At 59.8% G+C, this 18,977-nt stretch overlaps 3 protein-coding genes across 5 annotated transcripts in view; all 3 read left to right on the top strand.

Annotated features, from left to right (window-relative positions):
- Nucleotides 1-28: 28 nt before the first annotated feature.
- Nucleotides 29-1,583, top strand: FXYD6 (FXYD domain containing ion transport regulator 6; the record flags this gene model as incomplete). The annotated part of the gene is made up of 6 exons (XM_027699233.1): nt 29-80; nt 188-262; nt 396-432; nt 687-736; nt 832-874; nt 1,341-1,583. Coding segments are annotated over 5 exons (243 nt in total), but the record flags the coding sequence as incomplete, so codon positions are not given.
- Nucleotides 1,584-4,162: 2,579 nt separating this feature from the next.
- Nucleotides 4,163-6,336, top strand: FXYD2 (FXYD domain containing ion transport regulator 2). The gene is made up of 6 exons (XM_027699401.1): nt 4,163-4,260; nt 4,908-4,946; nt 5,080-5,154; nt 5,783-5,819; nt 5,962-5,992; nt 6,139-6,336. Exons 1-5 carry the CDS (start codon nt 4,251-4,253, stop codon nt 5,984-5,986), a joined length of 186 nt encoding a protein of 61 aa, XP_027555202.1. The 5' UTR covers nt 4,163-4,250; the 3' UTR covers nt 5,987-5,992; nt 6,139-6,336.
- Nucleotides 6,337-14,459: 8,123 nt separating this feature from the next.
- The window catches only part of DSCAML1 (DS cell adhesion molecule like 1), a 98,116-nt gene continuing 93,598 nt past the window's right edge, over nt 14,460-18,977 (top strand). For all 3 annotated transcript variants that reach the window (XM_027699309.1, XM_027699308.1, XM_027699310.1), the window contains exon 1: nt 14,460-14,581. In XM_027699309.1, coding sequence (XP_027555110.1) covers nt 14,539-14,581 — 43 coding nt within the window. In that variant the 5' untranslated portion in view covers nt 14,460-14,538. The remainder of the gene's footprint in view (nt 14,582-18,977) is intronic.

Here is an 18,977-nt window from a genome sequence, read left to right as displayed (position 1 = left end):
TGACCTCACACCCCTTGTCTGCCCATTCCCAGTGGCCACCCAGGAGAAGGAGAAGGAGGAGGAGGACCCCTTTAACTATGGTGAGCACGGCTGTGTGTGGGATGGGTGTGCATGTGCCATGGGGAGCAACAGAGCTGCTCCCTCCCCTGAGCCCAGCAGGAGTGAGCCCCTGTGTCTCCTTCCCCAGATTACCAGAGCCTGAGGATCGGGGGGCTGGTGTTTGCCGTGGTCCTGTTCACCGTTGGCATTCTCCTTATACTCAGTAAGTTGGGGGCCTGGCAGATGCTGGGCTGGCAGGCCTGGGCAGCAGGGGCTGTTCTGGTGGTGGGGGCACTGGGAAAGGCCACATCCCATTCCCACTTTGACCACACTCACGGATTTCTCCTCCCTTGCAGGCAGGAGGTGCAGGTGCAGCTTCAACCAGAAACCCAGGTGAGTGAGGGCAGCCCGGTGGGGAACATCTCCCTTGGAAAGCCACTCTGCTCCCGGGCTCTGTCCCACAGCTGGCAGAGTGGCTGCACCCTCTGAGTGTCCCTTTTGGGTGCCCAAATCTGGGGGATGCTCTGCTGCAGAGCTCCTGGGTGGCAGAGGAGCTCCTAGAGCAGCTTCCCCAGCGTGTCCCTGTGCTGTTGGGCATCCCACCCCCGGGATGGGGTGCAGATCTCACCGTGCTCCTCTCCTTGCAGGGCTCCAGGGGACGAGGAGGCTCAGGCAGAGACCCTCATCACCTCGAATGGTAAGGTCACTGTCCCCTGCTCGTCACAGCCTCCTGCCCGCAGAGCTCCCGGTGCTGGGCAGGCTCTGCAAACCCCTCTGCTCTTCCCTTTGCAGCAACGGGGGCACAGAAGGCAGAGAACTGAACAGGAGCCATGTGGTGAGTCCCTGCCAGTCTGGGTGGTGGCACCAGGATGGGGGGGACAGCTGGGGCCGTGTGTGGGGGGTGTTCTGAGCAAACCAGGCTGCTGGGAGTGGCAGCTCTGCAATCCCAGTGTGATGTGGGGGCGAGCACTGGTAGGGGCCGGAGCAGGGAAACCCACAGTGCTGGTGGGTGTCCTCAGTCAGCCCAGCAGGAAAAGGAAGCATCTGTCCGGATTTTCCCTTGTGTTACACTTCCTTTTCTTGTGCTTCCCCACCCCAAAGCGGTTTTGGTTTTAGGGTGTTTGCAGAGCTGGGTGGGGGTCCCTCAGGGTGTCTCGCCCCGTGCATGCAGCCAGAGCTCCCTGTTTGTGCCCCGTTTGGAGAGGGGGAAGCCTGGAGCCAGTGCTGGCAGTTTGAGACCCAAACAGGGAAAGGCGTCGGTGCTGCTCCCAGCCTGACTCACTGCTCTCCTGCCCACGCAGACCCAGAGACCCGAGGAGAGACGCTCGGATCGCAGACGCCCGCGGCCTGCGAGGAAACTGAAATCACGGCAGCAGGTCCCTCTCAGGAGGCACAAAGCTGCCGTGTCTGTGTTACCCTCTGTACTCCAGCACCGGTTCTCTGTTTCCTAACCCGACTAAACTCCGCTCACCGTCCTCTCTGCCTCCCGTGGTGTGTAATGTTGCTGTGAGATGATCATTACCTCTAGGGCTAGTTGTTGCTGATGTTGTAATCGTGACTTTCTCCTCACCTTTCTCGTGCTGTGCGTGTGATTCGGGCTCTGTAGGACTGGCAGGCGCTGCCCTTTGGGCTGCCCTCCAAGCCTGGGAGCAGGGGCGGTGTGGGGCAGGGAGCGTGGGCTGTGGGGCAGGGACACCCTGTCCCCCAGCCCCGAACCCACAGCACGGCCTGCACGGTGCTGGCAGCGCTGCTGCCATGTGCCGGTGGTTCCCCTGCTGCCTCTGGGCAGGGCTTGGGGACCTGCAGTGCCCCAGGGACCTGCTCAGTGTCGCCGTTTCAGCAATAACCCCCTGCACGCCCCCAGCCCAAAGGCAGCTGTGGTGGGGGGTGAGTCGGGCAGGGACATCCCCCGGCTCGGCTCCCCTCGCTGGGAGCACTGGGGGGCTGGATTTGAGGCTGGAGGGAGCTCTGCTGTCTCGCCTGCTTGGCACTCCCCGTTCCTGTCCCTGGCTAAACCCGTGGGATGCTGCTTTAAGAGTGAGGAAAGGCCGTGGTGGTGGCAGAGAAGCCCGTGAGGTTCCCAGCACGGTGACACTGTGAAAGAGGGTGGCTGCACAGCGGTGACCCTGCTAGCCAGCACAGACCAGCTCCTCGCCAGCACTGTGCCCATGGACAGAGCTGGGCAGGGAACACAGTCCGAGGGCTACAGAGAAACAAAATCCTGTCCGTGCTTGTCTCCGACAGGGAAGGGGCAGCTCCCTGCCCCTCCTGCTGCCTTGTCACTGCCTGTGCCACCCCTGTCAGTGCTGAGTGTTGTCTTGTGGTGGTTCCGTGTCACTCCCAGTGCCAGCTGCCCCTTCCCCCGTGGAGCAGCAGCAAGAGGTGGTCTTGCACACCTGAGCTTGCACTGTGGTGATGTGCTGAGCCCACAGTCCCTTGTCACCTTGTGTTTGCTCATGGGTCAGAGGCAAAACTGTGGGTTTTGGCCCTTCCCCAAGCCCATGGACAGGCAAAGCCTTGGCTGGGGCTGGGCACTGCCAGCTTGGGTGTGGGGCACTTACCTGGGCAGCAGCAGGGCATCACCAGCGCTGCACTGAAACACCTCAGGGTGCCATCCCCACACCAGGAAGGGGGTCTTGTCCTCCAGGATGGTTTTGAGAGGGGTTTCTGCTGTGCCCAGCCCACTGTGGTGGCCCTGCCTTCAGGGTGGGCTGTGTGCCTGGTGTGCCTCGGTGGCACCGGGAAGCTCTGTCCCATCTGTGCCAGGCAGAGGGAGCGTCTCCAGTACTGTGTCCCTTCCCCAGTACTGTGTCCCTTCCCTCCCTCCTGGCCTGTCAGAGATCTCCCAGGCAGAGCAGACCCCCCGGCCCGGCCCCTGAGTGCCAGTGGTGTGTGTCCCTCAGAGTGCCTGTGCTGTCCATAGTGTGCCGTCGGTGTTAACACGAAACAAAGAGACCCCTGTGGTGTGTAAAATGGCCAAACCCTGACTGTTGTAAAATAAACTGAGCTATTGTGTTTCCTTTTAAATAGGCGAGTGTGCTGCTGTGCTGGAGGGGCTGGTGTGCTCTGTGCTGTGACCTAAGGGGAAAGGAATAAAATATCGTTTCTATTGGTGCCTGGCTGCATCATCTCGAGGGCCGTGGCGTTCCCAGGGCAGCCTGGCTGGGCGAGGCTCCGGCAGCTCCCACGCTGGGGAGAGAGGGGCAGGGGCAGCGCCCTGGGCAGCACAGACGGGCTTTGTGCGGGCAGAGCCCCCTCCCCGAGCTCTCCCTTCTGCCGCCAGGAGCATTTCAGCGAGAGCCAGAGCCTGTGTGAAGGGAGCGTGGGCACAGAGACTCCTTGTCCCTCAGCTTTTTGGGAGCTGCCGTGCTGGGCTGCTGCCGCGCCCGATCCGGGGGATGCCGAGCGCTGCCAGGGCACTGTGACAGCAGTGCCACCACCACAATGGCCCCACACAGCACCCTCCAGGGCTTGGCTTCGCCCCGTGGCGCCAGAGCTGGGCTGCTGTGGGCTCCAGGTGCCTGCACTCCTTGGCCATGCCAAGGGGAGCCTCCTTTGGGGGCAGCTCCCCCCGGCACTAATCGGCTTGGGCGCGTGACTCCCGCCCGCTGATTGCGAGATTAGAGCAAACTGGATTGCACAGCCCTCCTGGCAGCTGGCCTGGCTGGGCTCGGGGCTGGCACCACCCCGGGGAGCACAGCATCCTGGTACCCCGCTGCCAGCAGGGATGCACCACGGGCATCGCTGGGCCAGGACCCCTGGGATAGCTCGATGCTGGGCTGGGAGGTGCTGCCCCGGCTGTGGGACACCCGCAGTGCCAGGCTGGGAGGGCGGAGTGTGCTGCCTGCTTCTCTCTAGCCAAAGGCAGCCTCAGCCTGTATCCCAGCCCATCCCTCGGGATCGCCACCACTGCGGGAGGTGAAGCCCAGTTGGGCTGGCACTGGGAAGGTGAGGGAGGGCTGGGACAGGGACACCCACGGCTTGGGGTGCCCGGCCCTCCCCGCCGGCCGGCACGGTGGGTTCTGCCCTGCCCTGCCCTCCCCTCCTTCCCAAAGGCGGGCGGGAGGGAGCCCTGTGCCTCCCCTCGTGACTGCGATAAACATTACACCGAGGCCATTAATGTTTAATGAGGTTTGTCTCCCAATTAATGCGCTTTCCCGTGGGTGCTCCACTCCCAGAGCGAGGCACCCGCCGGACGACACGCCGAGGCAATGGGTGACGGTAAGGGCAGGCACCTTCACAGGGGCATCTCCGTGCGAGGAGCAGGGCTGCTCCCTCCTGCACGGGGGAAACCCTCACCAAAGATTTGGGGGGGGAGACGTGGGGATGGATGCTCAGAGCTCCACAGCCCGCTGGCGCGTCAGTGCCGGCTGGTGTTTGGCTTCTTGGGGTGATTTCTCCTTCCAAAGGGCTCCCGGCAGAGGGATGAGCAGTCAGGTAAGGTGGCTGAAGAGGTGACACGCAGCTGTCAGAGAGATGAGCCCGCAGGCGTGGAGGGGAATTGCCGGGGTGCACCCTGGTGCGAGGGGAGAGCCCTCAGGGCTGCTCAGCTCTGCGTGCCAAGGGAGCAGAGACACCGAGTCCTGCGGGCAGCGGCGCTTCCTGAGGGCACTGGAGCCGGGCCCATCTGCAGCTTCATCTGGAGCTGGAGAACTCCTGTGCATCCTGCGAACGCAGCCTGCAAGTGCATCCCATGAATCCACCGTGGATGTTAAACTTCCTGGGATGAAACAGGAGTTTGGGAAATATTTACTGGCTGGGCTGGACACTGAGGAAGTCACAGCCCGCATTGCTGGTCTCTCCCACCTCCATGCCACGAGCCCAGCGCCCAGGACCTGGCTCTCACTGGGATTTCTCCTCTTTTCCAGAGCAAGCGCCCGAGCAGGGCCTGGACAGGTTCAGCTACGGTGAGTGTGTGCCCCGGGCAGCCCAGGGGCTGCGGGCAGGGGGATGGGCAGCCCCCTCCAATACTGCCCTGCACTGTGGGCTCAGCCCCACTCCCTGCCTGGGCTGACACCCCTTGGCTCTCGTCCTCCCCAGACTATGACACCATCCGCAATGGGGGGCTGATCTTCGCCGTTGTGGCTTTTGTGATCGGGCTCCTCATCATCCTCAGTAAGTGCCTGGCTGGGCTGGACACCCCCTCAGCTCTGTTCCCTGCACGTGCCCCCCGATCCTCTCACCTCCCTCCTCGGGCTGGGGGTCACCAACCCTGCCCCACAGCACCAGGGGTGGGCACAGCCCGCCCCAGGGCTGCCTGGGAACTTTCCATCCAGGCACTCTCCCAACAGAGAGCGAGTTGGGAAGGAGACCACGTAAATATTTAGTGTTTCCCTGCCAGCACCGAGGCTTCAGAGGGAAGGTCACTCATTAAAAATAGCAGAGAAAACTCTGACATTTCCAGAGCGAGAAACCAGCCTTCCCAGAGCCCTTGGATCTCGGCAGCCCCCAGAGTGACCCAGTGCTGGGTGTGCAGGGCACCCTGTGACCCTGCCTGGGTGTTCTGGCACTGCTCCATACCCGCACTGCTCCGTGGGGCTGGGGTGGCTGCAGCACCGGGGCTGGTGCAGGAACAGTGCCCAGTAGAAAACCAACAGCATTTGCAATCGTGGGACAGCTTAGAAGACAGACAGACAACTTCCAAGCGGGTGTCTGTGACTGGGCAGTGCCAGGGCTTGCAGAGGTGAGATGGGGCAGGGGGAGGCTCAGCCCCAGGGACCTCAGTCGCTCCTCTTGCCCCCAGGCCAGCGGTTCCACTGCGGAGGGAAGAAGAAGCCGAGGTGGGTGTTGTGCGGTTTCCAGGCAGCCTCATCTCTCCTCACCATCCCAGTCCTGACAGGGGGGATCGTGGTCTGTGCTCCCCCCACCGTCTCAGCGGCGTTGCCCAGTGTAACACATCTCCCTTTGCTTTTTGCTCCACAGACAAGGGAACGAGGAGAACCTGTAGGTGCAGGTAGGCTGCAGGAGGAGCTCCAGCTGGCAGCCAGGCTCCCTGAGCAGGGAGGGATGCTGCGGGGTGCTTGTACTTCAGGGAAGTACCTACAGGGGGGTTTTCTTGGGACGCGCTGGCCATGTAACCCTCCCTCTCTCTGCTTTCAGACCTGCTGTGCCACCATGGAAGCAGAGCTCCATCCAAATCCTCGCCGAAGGCCACCCCTTCTCCCGCTCCAATGGATCCATTACCCTGCAAGGCCAAAATGCAAATTGCCCTCGTGCTTCTTCTCCCTCTCTTAGACCCAGCGAGAGTTTCTTGGCTAATAAAGTTCAAGCTCAGAGAGGTTAAACTCTGTACCCAAAGGCGTTTCAATCGCCCACTCTCCTGGCCCAGCGCCGAAAGAACTTTTCTGCCCCGCGGGCATCTTCCACCCCAGACCCAGGAAAGGTTCCTGCCGGCCCTCCCTCCCCCCGGCATGGAACAGCCGGCTGGCTCCACCCTGGCTCTGCTCCGGATGTTTCTTCTCCCGGCGGCAGATTCCCGGGTCCCGCGGCACGTGCCTTTCCCTTGGGATGCTCGGGCAGCGGCTGGAACGTGTGGGGCTGTTTGTGTGCTTTTGTCTGGCTGGGATGGAGTTAATTCCCCTCCATTTCGGCCCTCGTGGTGCTGGGCTGCGTGTTGGGAGCTGGGGAGATGTTGATGACATGTTTTGGCTCCTGCTGCTCCCGCAGCACCAGCGCTGTCTCTCCAACATCTCCCCCACCAGCAGCCTGGGGGTGGGCAGGATCCCGGAGGGGACACCGCCAGGACAGCCCCAAACTGACCGAAGGGATATTCCAGCCCATGTGACATCTGCTCAGGTATAAAAGGTAAGGGAAAGGTGGAGAAAGGGGTTTTTTTATGATTTATAACCTTTGCCTTCAGGAGCAACCTCTGCTTCCTGAGAAGAGGCTGGACATTGCCTGTGGATGGGAAGTAGAGAATACAATCTTTTAGTTTCTTTTTTTTCCCCCTTTTCTTATGTGCACACACCCTTTGCTTTCGATTTCTAAACTGCCTTTGTCTTGACTCACAAGTTTTGGGGGATTTCCCCTCCTTTTTTCTCCCTCTCTGTCCTGCTGAGGAGGGGAGTGATGGAGTAGCTCAGTGGGCAACTGGGGGTCCAGCCAAGGTCAGCCCACCACAGCATTACAGAGCTTGATCCAGGCGTCCTTCTCGGTCAGGAGCAGGGCTGGGATGGAGCACGGAGCTGTGTGAGAGCTCACGGCCTCTCTCAGCTTCGGCTACAGACAGAAACGCCTCTTTCAAGAAAAAAAAAAGGCGCAAAACTCTCCCGCAATTGGGCGGTGAGTGAGGAGGGAGGTTCGCTCCGTGTGCGCTGAGCTGGACCGACACAGACCCCTAGTGACCGGAGGGCAGGGCTGCCTGTCCCCCACCACTGCCCCCACCCTGCCCCAGCACCTCCGCCCCTTCCCCTGCAGCTCTGGGGCCGCGGGTGCCAAGGGTCACCCCAAACAGCAGAGAAAGAGGGATTCAGGGACAGGAGCAGTGGGGAACTCTCCTCAGCATTCCAGGGAACACTTTGGGTGAGAACACCAAGCTTCCCACCCTCACCTGAAGCTGCTGCAGGGGCTCAGGTGTGTGAGGTGCTGCCTTCCAGAAGCCAAACCATCCTGGTGGTGCTGGGATGGAGAAACCGACCCCCAGGGCCCGTTTGGGCTTTGATATAGGTCAGACATTGACAGAAAAATAGGATTAGCTGGGGCAAGGTTATTAGGCAAAATCCGTGCAATTTGTCTGATCTGAGGTGCTTATTTAACACAGTAAGGAGATTATTTTGGAATATAATTTTGACTTGACACTGACCCACTGATAAAGAGTCGTTGCAGCTTCACACAGCCCAAACAGGGACTGGGATCCTCTGCCTGAGGGAGAAAATGGTTAATGCTTGAACTTGATGACCTTAGAGGTGTTTTCCAACCTGAATGATTCTGTGACCCTACAAAAAGTGCCTGTTTGACAGCACAGAAAGGTTTGGTCACAGCAGAACTGCCCTGCCCGCTCCCTGCTCTGACCCCCCGTCCTTGCTCAGTGCAGTTGGGGTTGTGTCCCCCAAAAGCAGCAGCCAAAGCTCCCAGCAGGCAGGAAGGCAGTGGGGTGTGAAAAGACCCACCCTCAGCAGAGTCTCACACCCCTATTTCCCGGTGCCAGGGCACAGCCGTGCCCTTCACCCCCCGTGGAGCCCCACAGACGGAGCCCCCGTGGCTCGGGGATTACGGGGAGAGAAAAGCCGTGTCTGGCTGCCCGTGCGGGATCTCTGTCTCGGCACCAGATGGCATTAATAGCATTACTCTGCACGGCTTGTGGACACCCACGTGTACCTGCCCAGCCCCTCACACCCCTGGCAGGGGCTGGGGACACTCACAGGGGGTGGCAGTGGCAGGGCAGGACATGCTCTAGCACACGAACGCTTGCCCTGGGTGTTCCATTTGGAGGGCAAGGCTCTCGTAACAGCTGAACTGTGAGCAGCCCTGCTCCCTGCTCCTCCAGGAGCCTGGGAACCAGGAACACAGGAAAGGCACGAGCAAATTATATGATGCACAGTAAATGTGGCCTCCCTGTGCCCCCACTCTCCGTGCCTCCACAGTCCTTTGCTTTGGATGTTGAGCCCAGGAGCTTTGGGAGAAGGAAGCTGGGAGGACCACAGGAAAAGGCCACCGTGTCTCCTTCCTCCTGCCACTGCCCCAGTGAGAGAGTCCTGCCTTCCCCAGGGCTTGGGTCAGGTGAGTCGTTGTCCCCACTGGAGGGTGTCCCATGGGACAAGCCCCAGCTCCTCAGCCCTTTCCTTGAGCCCAGGGATCCCCCGGGAACTGCAGCCTCAGCCAGGAGGTGTTTGCCTTCTCCCCTGAACCAGGCAATCTCAGAGGATTTCTCTCACAGTCCCTTGAGCCATTAATCTTCTCAAAGTAAATCTTTTCTGTGGCACAAAGGGGATTTGAGTAAATAATACAGTGGACAAACAGAGCGCCCTTTTCCTCCGGGAAGACTTCCAGAGCCAAACAGCTTCCCCTTGGCACTGGCTATTCCCTGTTTGCTTTGCCGGTCTGTGGATGGACAGGTATGAGGGAGAGGGGTCCTGGCCAGCTGTGGCTTGGCCTGTTGTTGTTCTTCATCCACGACTGAATGGAAGGAGATGAGGCAGCGGGGCAGGAAGCAGAGGAGCAGCAGCCAGGCAGGAGCCTGCCAGCGCTGCTCCACGATGCCAGGGGCACATTTGGCCCGTGAGGAAATGTGAATGCAAAATGTCTCCTCATTAGCCTAAAGAGGAGAGCAGCAAATGGTGACTGAGGGAGCCAAAGAGGAACACTTGAGAGGGGAGAGATGGGCCGGGCTGGCGGGGAGCCAGGCACGCGCCTCGTCCTCCCTTTGTTCTGCTCCCGAAAAGGCAGCGCATCCATCAACAGCACCTCCTCTGCCAACACAGCAGCAGCTCCACGGGCCCAAATTATCCTCCAGCCCAAGCAAACAACATTTCAGCCTTCGTTTCCCACCACCCCAAAGCAGTGGTTATTAGGGAATAACTGCTCACACGAAGATGTGAGCTTGGGGACCCGGAGCTGAGCAGCCCTGTGGCAGTGATGCTGTGGGGATGCAGCCCAGGGATGGATGGACCGGCTCTTGCCAGTGGGATTCACAGTGGGATGTAGCTGGAAGCAGAGGAGAGTCCCCATGAGCCCAGCCCGTGAGTCTCAGGACCGTGCCTTGGAATCACAGAACCATTTAGGTTGGAAAAGACCTCTGAGATCATTGAGCTCCATTAACTAAGGCTGCCAAGGCCACCACTAAACCGTGTCTCTGGGGATCACATCTGTACACATCTGTCTTTTAAATCCCTGGTTTAAATCCCTCCGGGGTTGGTGGTGGCTCCATCACTGCCCTGGGCAGCCTATTTAGCCCCTGGAGTTCGCTGAAACTGTGTGAAGCCCCTGGAGCCGGCGAGGACAGGGACCCCGCTCATTCCCCTGCGCGGGGCTCCCCTCGGCAAAGCCCCGCTGCCCCAGTCCCCGCTCCGCAACGGAGCGCGATGACACTAGAGGGAACCAAATCCCAGCTTCTTGCCGGGAAAGCGGCTTTTCCCTGGGCAGCAGAGCATCCTGGCTGCCCGGCACGGACCCCGGCTCCAGGAACGGGGCACCCGGAGCTCTTCGCAGACAACAGAACCACAGGCTGGTTTGGGTTGGAAGGGACCTTACAGACCATCTCGTTCCACGCCCCTGCCATGAGCAGGGACATATCCCCCTAGACCAAGCTGCTCAGAGCTCCATGAAGCCTGGCCTTGAAGGGATGGGGCAGCCACAGCTGCCTCACCACCCTCACAGGGAAGAATTCCCTCCTGACATCAAGTCTGAATCTCCCCTCTTGTAGTTTAAAACCGTTCCCCTTTTCCTGGCACGATCTGCCCTCTATACCAGGCTGTGTTTCCCTTTTGGACACGCAGCCCTTCCTGTTGTGCAAGACACAAAGGGCTCAAGGAGGATCTCATTTTTGGGTAGATTGACCTGCTGGCAGCTGCCTGTCCAGGGTTTGCCTGTCTTTTATCAGCACACAAGACCCTTGCCACCTTTGGGGTGTTTATTCTCCCACTACCCCATGAAGCAGCCGCTCTATCCCCTCTGCCACTGGGGGAAACTGAGGCACGGACAAGGTGGGGGACTTTCCCTCCTCAGCACCCACACAGGGCCAGCCTTGGGGTGCAGGAGGAGGGACGGGGGTCCAGGACAGGTATGACAAGGAATCACAGCCAGGCATGCCCAGCCCTTTCCCACCCAGGTGTGCCCAATGCTTAGCCCAGCTGAAACCCATCCTGCAATTAGCCCCACAGCCTCCTCCACCGCGTTACTGGTGGGACTGGGCTGGCAGTGTCTCCGTGGGCCAGGGTGCCCGGGAGGGGTCACGGCAGGCTGGCTCTGCTCGCCGGAGAGGTGCCGCGAGGGTAAGTTTGCGATGCGTGGGAAGTGCTTTGTGGAAATCGGCTCGCGCCGATAAGTAGCCCTGTTGTTTTAATGACTTGCTTCCTCCGGGGATTTGTCTGCGAGGGCGGCTCAGGGCACCGGGCTGGGGGCGCCGGGAGGTGAGGTGTGTCCGGGCCGGAGGGAGGATGGGGTGAGGGAAGCTCCCACCAGCGCTGTGTGTGTCCCTCTGCAGCACCTCTGCCCTGCACAGGGCACAGCCCGGGGCTGGGGCTGACCCCAGAACCGTGGGGGTGCAGTCGGGACCTTCCTCTTGGCTGTTTTTCCCAGTGACTGTACGGAGGGTGGGTTTTTTGCACGTCAGTGGATGAAGTATCCTTAGGGTAAAAGACCTGACTGGCTGATGGGGTCTGTGAGCACAGGGCACTGCTGTAATCCCCGGAGCTCTGGGGGAGCCTGGAGCTGAGTATAAATGCTGCCCAGAAGCAGAATAAATGCCAGGCAGGGGGAGGCTGAAGCGGGGGGCTGTTTGAGAGGGGCAGTGGGCTGCCCTGTGCTGTCAGGAAAGGCGAGCCCCTGCTGTATGTGCTTTGTGGTGAAGCCTGTTGGGGGCTCAGAGCCGTGTGTGGGCATGTGTTGCTATAATTTCTCCTGTGTCTTGTGTGGAGTTTGGGCCAGGGAAATAATTCCTTAGTATGAGCTCCACCTTTTAGCAGTGCAGCTGGGCTGGCTGCTGCCTCTGGCAGGCTGCTCACTGCCTGTTAGCAGGTCAGTGGCTACAGGGAGTGTGAGACTGGCTTTTACCCGTGTGTCGGTGCTGGCCTGGCTTCCTGCGAGCTGCCTGTGCTGCCAAAGCCCAGGTCAGCGCTGCCCCAGTAATTACCATGGAGATTTCCAGCCCTGCCTCGTCACACCGTGTGAGGCACATGATCATGGCATGGATGTTAGCAGGACACCAGCTTTCTGGGCTGAGCGCTCGCGCAGAAGGTGCCGCACAAAAAGCTTCCCGTGCGTACCCAAACACGGAGCTGCGGGAAGGCTGATGTCCCCAAACAGCGGCTGCTGGGCAGGGGCTGAGCCCCAGGTGTGGGCTGGCAGGAGCTCTGGGAGCTCTGGCTGCCTGCCCACGGCTGCCAGCCCGGCACGTGCGCCGGGCTCAGCGGGCTGGCAAAGGGCCTGGGCTGAGCGATCCGTGCGGGAGCAAAGGGGCCGGAATGAACGGCACAGGCGGCTCAAGGACCCGCCGTGGAGACCCAGGCTGAGCACCCGCCCTGCCAGCCTTAAGTTTCGTCTCCTCTGGTGATGCTCCCCACCTTGCCAGCAGCTCCTGTCCTGGAGGAGGGAGCCCTTGGCAGGGGGAGGTCAGTGCGTTTGGCAGAGGCTGATTCTCTGAGCGAGGGATGGTGAGGGAACTCACAGGAGATGCTGAGCAGCCGATGGAGCTAAAAATGAAGCGGTGAGCAGCACTCACTCCCCCTGCTCACATGCCTCACACGGGGATCTGTGGGTCCCCGTGGGTGCTGTGCCAGCGAGTGCCCTGCCAGCCCACGCAGCCCCGTTTCATTCACTCCCGAGTGTGGGAGGGTACAAATCATACCTGAGTCCGACGCACTGCGTGCTGGTTGGCACAGAGCTGTAGCGGGTTCTGCGGCTGGCAGCTCTCTGTTAGCAGGCTGGGCTGTGCTGCCATCCTGCAGCAGCTGCCGGGGAGGGAAGGGGGCAGATGCCTGGCATGTGGCTGGGGCTCCCCAGAGCCCGGGGTTTGCTCGTTGCCTGGGCATGGGCCTGCATACCAATTTCCCCGCCAAGTATCGGCGAACATCTGTACGGTGGTGTAGGTGGCGATTGAAATGCACCTCGGTTCCTAGAGGGATGCGTGGGCACCGGGTGTGCATCAGCTGCTGCTTCATCGCCTCCCGGGGTGCCGGTGGCGCGGCCAGGGGTGCCAGTGAGCCGGCAGCGAGGGGCTGGGGAGCAGCACGTGCCCGCGTGGGAGGGCTGTGTGCCGGGGACACCCACGCGCTGTGACAGAGCTGCTGAGGTGGCCTGGGAACGGGCTGAGGGAGGGGGTGGTGACGGCGCTGCTGAGCCCGGCAGCACCGAGGAAGAGGAAGCACATCCTTGGAGAGGAGGAGGAGGGAAGGCTGTGGTCTGTCAGGCCCGCACAGCACGGGCACAGTGTTTCCTCCCAGCTCTGCTGTTGGCACTGAGGTCTGGGCAGGGGTGAGGTGACAGTGGCCTCACTGTGCTCGTCCCTAAAATGACAGTGCTGTGGGTGGCCTGGAGCGGGGGGGATGGGACACAGATGGGTGTGTGGGACCCTGAGCTCTGGCAGCTTCTCTGTGTCCTTTGGCCGCGTCTCCCCCTCCTCTTCCTTACCTACAGCGTGCAGGTACCCCCTTGGTGAGCTCCCTGGCTCTTCAGGGAACTCCTGGGTGGGAAGGCTTGCAGCGATTCTGTGAGGGCTGAAAATGGCCAAGGGGATGTTGTTTTCTCAATTTCCGTGACAATAGTTGGGTTTTCAATTAAATCTAAACAGGGCTTTTCAAAAAATCCAAGCGTAATGTTTTTCCTACTGGTTGTTTTGTTTGAAATCTGAATGCTTTAATCTTTCTTTCTGTTTATTTTCCAACAAATTGGGCTTGGAAAGGCTGTTTTGGAAAGCAAAGAAAACCTGCTGTAATCGCTTCAAGAAAAGACATTCTGAATGCTCTAACGGTCCAGACAAATTGGCTTTGGTGCGGCTAAGTCTTGGGGAGTACAAGCCTCGGCTTGAGCTAAGCCTTGGATAAATACACCCCAAAGTAAAGCATTAGCTGGTATTTGTTCGTTATTTGCTGGCTGGAGGGATGAATGTGTAATGAATCTGCTGGGCCCTGTCTTGCTTGTGTCCCATGTCACTGGAGCAGCACAGGCTGCTAAAACCCTGACTTCCCATCCCTGGAAGTGTTTAAGGCCAGGCTGGACGGGGCTTGGAGCAACCTGGTCTAGTGCAAGGTGTCTCTGCCCACGGCAGGGTGGTCGAACGGGTTACAGATGGTCTGTGAGGTCCCTTTCAGCCCAAACCATCCTGCGATTTCTGTCCCCGGGATGCCGGGAGGCGCGCGGGAGGCTCTGGGAGCAGGAGAACTGCCAGCTGCGAGTCCTGGGGGTGCTGCCGCACCCGGGCAGGACACGGCTCAGGCGGGGAAAGGCGCCGCGGAGCCGCTTTGCAGGGACAGGGGAGCACCAGCTTCCAGCCCCCCCCGGGGCCGCACCGAGCGGGGCCGGGGCCGGGGCCGGTCGCCCGGGGGGCGAGCGCAGCTCGGAGGCGGCCGGTGGGGGACAGGGGAGTCTGTGTGAGCGCCGAGGAGGAGGAAGAGGAGGAGGAAGGGGCTCCCCCCGCGGGGGCCGCGGCCGCCCCCAGCCCTGCGCGGATCGGGGGGGGCGGGCGCGGGCGGGAGCCCGGCCCACGGGCGGGAGCGGAGCGGGGCGGAGCGGGAGCGGCGCTGGGCACCTCAGCCGGGCTGGCAGCGGCGGCAGGAGCGCGGCACGCCGGGGCACCGCACCTCCGCAATTGCGCCGCAGCCCGGGGCCAGAGCTGCTCTGTATGGCATGTGGCTGGTAACTTTTCTCCTGCTGTACTCTTTGCCGAAAGGTACGTGCGGACCGGGGCGGAGGGCGGCGGGGGTCCCCGGGAGCGGGAGCGGGCGGGCGGCACGGGCTGCGTCCTCCCCGGGGTCCCCGGGGCTCTCGGTGCTCCGTTTCTCGGGTCCCGGGGCTCTCGGTGCGCGCTCCCGGGGGTCCCGGGGCTCTCGGGGCGCCCTCCTCGTGCTCTCGGGGCGCCTTCCTGGGCTCTCGGAGCGCCCTCCCCGAGGTCCAGGAGGTCTCGGCGAGCCCTGCTGGGCTCTCGGAGCGCCCTCCCCCGAGGTCCTGGGGGTCTCGGTGAGCTCTCCTGTGCTCTCGGAGCGCCCTCCCCGGGGTCCCCAGGGCTGTTGGTGCGCCTTCCTGGGCTCTCGGTGCAACCTCCCCGGGGTCCCGGGGCTCTCGGTGTGCCTTGCGGGGCTCCCGGTGCGTCCTGCCGCGCTCCCGGTGCGCTCTCCCCATAGCCCCCCGGGTTTCCCGGAGCGCTCTCCCCGGACGGTGCAGCGGAACGCGGGGCTCGGTGCGCGGAGCGGGGCCGGTCGGTGCCGGCGCATCCCGGAGCGGCTCCTCGGGGCTCCTGGAGCCGGGACACGGCACCGACGGGCGCAGCATCCTCCGGCGGGGCCGCGCCGGGACCGAGCGCTCCGCGTCCCCGCTCCCGGCACTACTCGGTCTGATCCCGTCAGCGGGCGATATCCAAGCGATGCCTTAAAATTCGCATCCTTCCCTCTAGGAATGCTGTGTGAAGTGTAACCCAGAGGCTTGACATCAATCAGGTTATAGATAAATCATATATATGTGGAGGGAAGGGGGGGAGAATCGTGAAACAAGCGTGTCAAGGAGACACACACTGAAAGATTACAGATTAATTTAAAGTTGGGCATTAAGTGAATGCTGCCCACATCCAGCGAGGTGATACTCCAACGGAGTCTCTGCTATAGATGCAATTAAAGAGAGGCAGGAGCTGCGCGTAGCACGGGCAGTTAAATCCCACTGCGTTTGTTACAACAATCGATCCATGTTACATAAAGGAATTGCCCGTTTCCGGATCTGGGGGAATTTTTAATTATGTTTCTGTAATAAATTACCTCTTTGCCCATGACCCGACCTGCAGATGCAGTGCTGGAAGCGCCCACCTCTTGGAAAATTGTCTGCTGGGAGGATGTAAAATGACATTTGCCCTAATTATCTTCTCTGACATTTGAGAACAGCGAGGGGGAAATTTTAGGAAATGAGGAAAGTGAAAGAAAGGGGATGGATCTGCTTCCTTGCATGAGACCTCTCTTGCTGCCCATTACATTACCCTTTTAGCTGAACGTTAATCCAATGAAAAATATTTACGGAGGCTTAATAGGGCGCCCTGTCCAGTTGTGTGGTGTTGATCAATTATTCCATCAATTATTAATTATGGAATAGCTGCTTTATTCGAACTGGGGTAAAGCTGCTTTTGGGAGCTTTACCCAAAATCGCTATTGTGCTTCGGATCTGCTGAGCTGAACGTGCCAGCGTCTGCTTTGCTTACATTTGCATTTTTTTACGGAGCTGAAAGGAAAAAACAAACCTGAAAACAAATAACCGTCGAGGATGCTACTGCTTCCTTTGACCCCCAATAGTCAAAATAATAAAGAGCTGCACTGGCTTATTGCTTTTTGCATCTTTTCAGCCCCAGCTTCTTGGAAAAGGGATATCTTCCCACAGAGCTATCTCTTCGGAGAAGAGCAAATTAAAAGCCTCCATTAGCACAACTCCTCGTGGCCTCATTTTACATTTTATTTCTTAAAAAAAAAAAAAAAAGAGAGATCTTCAGTGTTGAGCAGTCCTGGTGATGCAAAGTGTTAACATGAAGCGGTTCCAAAGAGAGGACAGCAATACAATGGAAGTTTCATTAGAATAATAGGATAAAAAAATGAATTGCTTAATGCATGATAAACCTTTCAGATACTTAATATTTCTGGGCATCGAAGCACATCCTTTTAACGTGCTCCTGCTGTAGAACAAGAGCTCAAGTAGAAACCGAAAGCAGATAAACATTCGATCCAAGGGACCCCTGAAGTTTAGAAATCCCTCGATGGGCTGTAGCTGCTTATTTCTCCCCCCACTTGAAAAATAAACAGAAATAGGTGGTTGGCAGGCGGGGAGTTGAGCAGCAAGATGGTCTGGCAGTGTGAGGGAGAGCAGCCAGGCAGAGGGGAGGCGAGTGGCGTGATGAAGAACACACTGGTCAAAATGAGAGGCTTGGAGCTGGGGAAGCGTCTCCCTGCGTGCTGTTGCTGGATGGCTCTGCCGCCTGATTTATATTGGCATTATATTTACATGACGTTCCCGTGTTGGGCGCAGCGAACGGTGCAGCTCGCGCTTTCTAATCTCCCCCATCTCAGCCCCCCAGTGTGGCACAGCGCTCGTTTGTCTCTGAAATGAAACATGGAAACCTCATTAAATGCACGGAGGAGAAGCCTGCAGTGCTCAACTCCTCGCCGTGCCCGGCGCTTGTTTATCCTGCCAAAATTCTCCCAGCACCAGGAGCCACCGTGGCGACTCGCCCGGAGCCCTTACCTGTGCCTGGCACGGGCTCTGGGCTGCTCCTGCCTTTGGGTGGGAAGTGGATACAGGCGACCCTGGTATCCCTGGGTGTTTGTTCTCTGGAGGAACAGGCTGTGCCTCGCACAAGGGGCGAGTGCCAGGGATGTGCCGTGGGCCAGCCCTTCCCAGAGCCGGGCGCTGCCCGGGAGCTGTAGCCACGTCTTGGGGCAGCCATGGCACTGGGGGCCTTGGTATTGGGGTGCTGGGGTCTCTGCCCTCGTGATCCTGAGCTGGAGGGATGGATGGGCAGCGCTCTGTCCTCCTTTGGAGCAGCTGGCGAGCCGAGGGCAAGAATGAAGCCGGAAGCCTGTCTTTGTGGCAGGAATTCTGACATGGCAGCACGGGCTGCGCCTGGGATGACATGGAGCCATCTCACACCCAAATAAGCAGCACGTTAATAGGTGCGACTTCCATGGCAGGCACGAAGGAGGAAGGCGCTCGGTCGTTGCAGTCGTTGCGATGCTGCTGTTCTGGGAGGATGTGCAGTGGCAGCTCTGGGTGCAGAGTGTTTCTTGTCTTTGAAATCTCGATTATAGCCAGCTCTGCGCTTTTACATAATCATGATTTTGTGAGTTACCCTTTCCCTGCTCGTAGATCCTGGAGAAACATCCCCCACCGCACACAATCTGCATGTTGCCGCCATCATCTGCCAGCAGAGCTGTACCAAACATTTAGGAATTCCATTTCCAGGCTCATGCTCCTGCGTGTGCTGCCTTCCCCAGCTGCTGTGCTTGGGAAGGGCTGCGGCGACTCCTCACCATGAGAGGGGAGCGAGCACGACTTGGAGGGGACAGGGAGGAGGTGAGGAGGTTGCAGAGCTCACTCTGTTGATGCCTTCCCCTTGTTTCTCCTGCATGGTGGAAATGCTGGTCTCCACCTTGTAAAGCCAGCGTGTGGGTTGTGGTGTGGAAACATGGACTGGCAGTTGTGGAGGAAGCCCAACATCAGCCGTGCGTGACCTCTGGTGCATCCCTTTGCTCGTTTGGCCTCCCTGGGGAGACAGTGCTGTCACCCTGGCTTGGTAATGTCACCAGATGTCCCCTTGGGACTCAGCTGCAGCTCCTCAGGCTTTGTGTGCAGCATGGCCAAGACGTGGATGTGGGCTGTGGAAGGGGAGGGACTGCCCGTGGTCTCTGGGCTTGTTCCTCACCTCCCAGAGCTGGGGGATTCAGGATGTCCAGCCCTGTGTGGATGGCATGGTGAGACTGGTACCTCCAGCAGGCTGCCATGGCAGGTTCAGGGACCAGGAAAGCAGTGGGGAGAGCTTTTTTTCCCAGGCAAGGGTTACAGCCTCAGCCCGGCTGCTGTCGTAATAGCTGGAGGTGGTTCAGGCCTTAATTTCCATGCAGATGCATTAAGGAGCAAGCGCTCCAAGCATGTTTGAGCAGTGCCCTTACCCGAAGAGGACCAGAGGAAGGTTCTCCTTTGCTCCCTGTTTGCATTGTTGAGTTGGGAAGGACTGTGATGTTTGAGCTGGAGGGCTTGTGCCACCAGGGTGGGACTCCTGTGGCAACCGAAACACAGTGCTGGGGCAGGGAAGGAGCTGGGGCAGGTACCTGCCATCGGTGCTGCTGTGCTGGGCACCAGCTGAACACCCCAGGCCCTGCTTGGCAGTTCCTGACAGGATTTCCACTCTCCTGAGACTGGTCCCTGAGGGGCACAGCACAGAGTCATGGCTTTAACCCTTTGGGCTGGAAAGCCACAGTGGTGGGGTGGCACCCCGGGTGGATGTGCTGCACCCCTGCCTGCAGAGGCACCTCCGTGCTCCTCCTTGGAAGGGACCAGCCCTGTGTTACTCCCCTTGCCTCAGCTGCTTTCCTCCTCATCCC

The sequence above is a fragment of the Neopelma chrysocephalum genome, unplaced genomic scaffold (assembly GCF_003984885.1).
Source record: "Neopelma chrysocephalum unplaced genomic scaffold, ASM398488v2 Primary Assembly neopelma1_138, whole genome shotgun sequence".
In the NCBI taxonomy this organism is placed as follows: Eukaryota; Metazoa; Chordata; class Aves; order Passeriformes; family Pipridae; genus Neopelma; species Neopelma chrysocephalum.
Note: the sequence above shows the minus strand (reverse complement) of the source record. Positions and strands in the feature narration are given on the sequence as shown.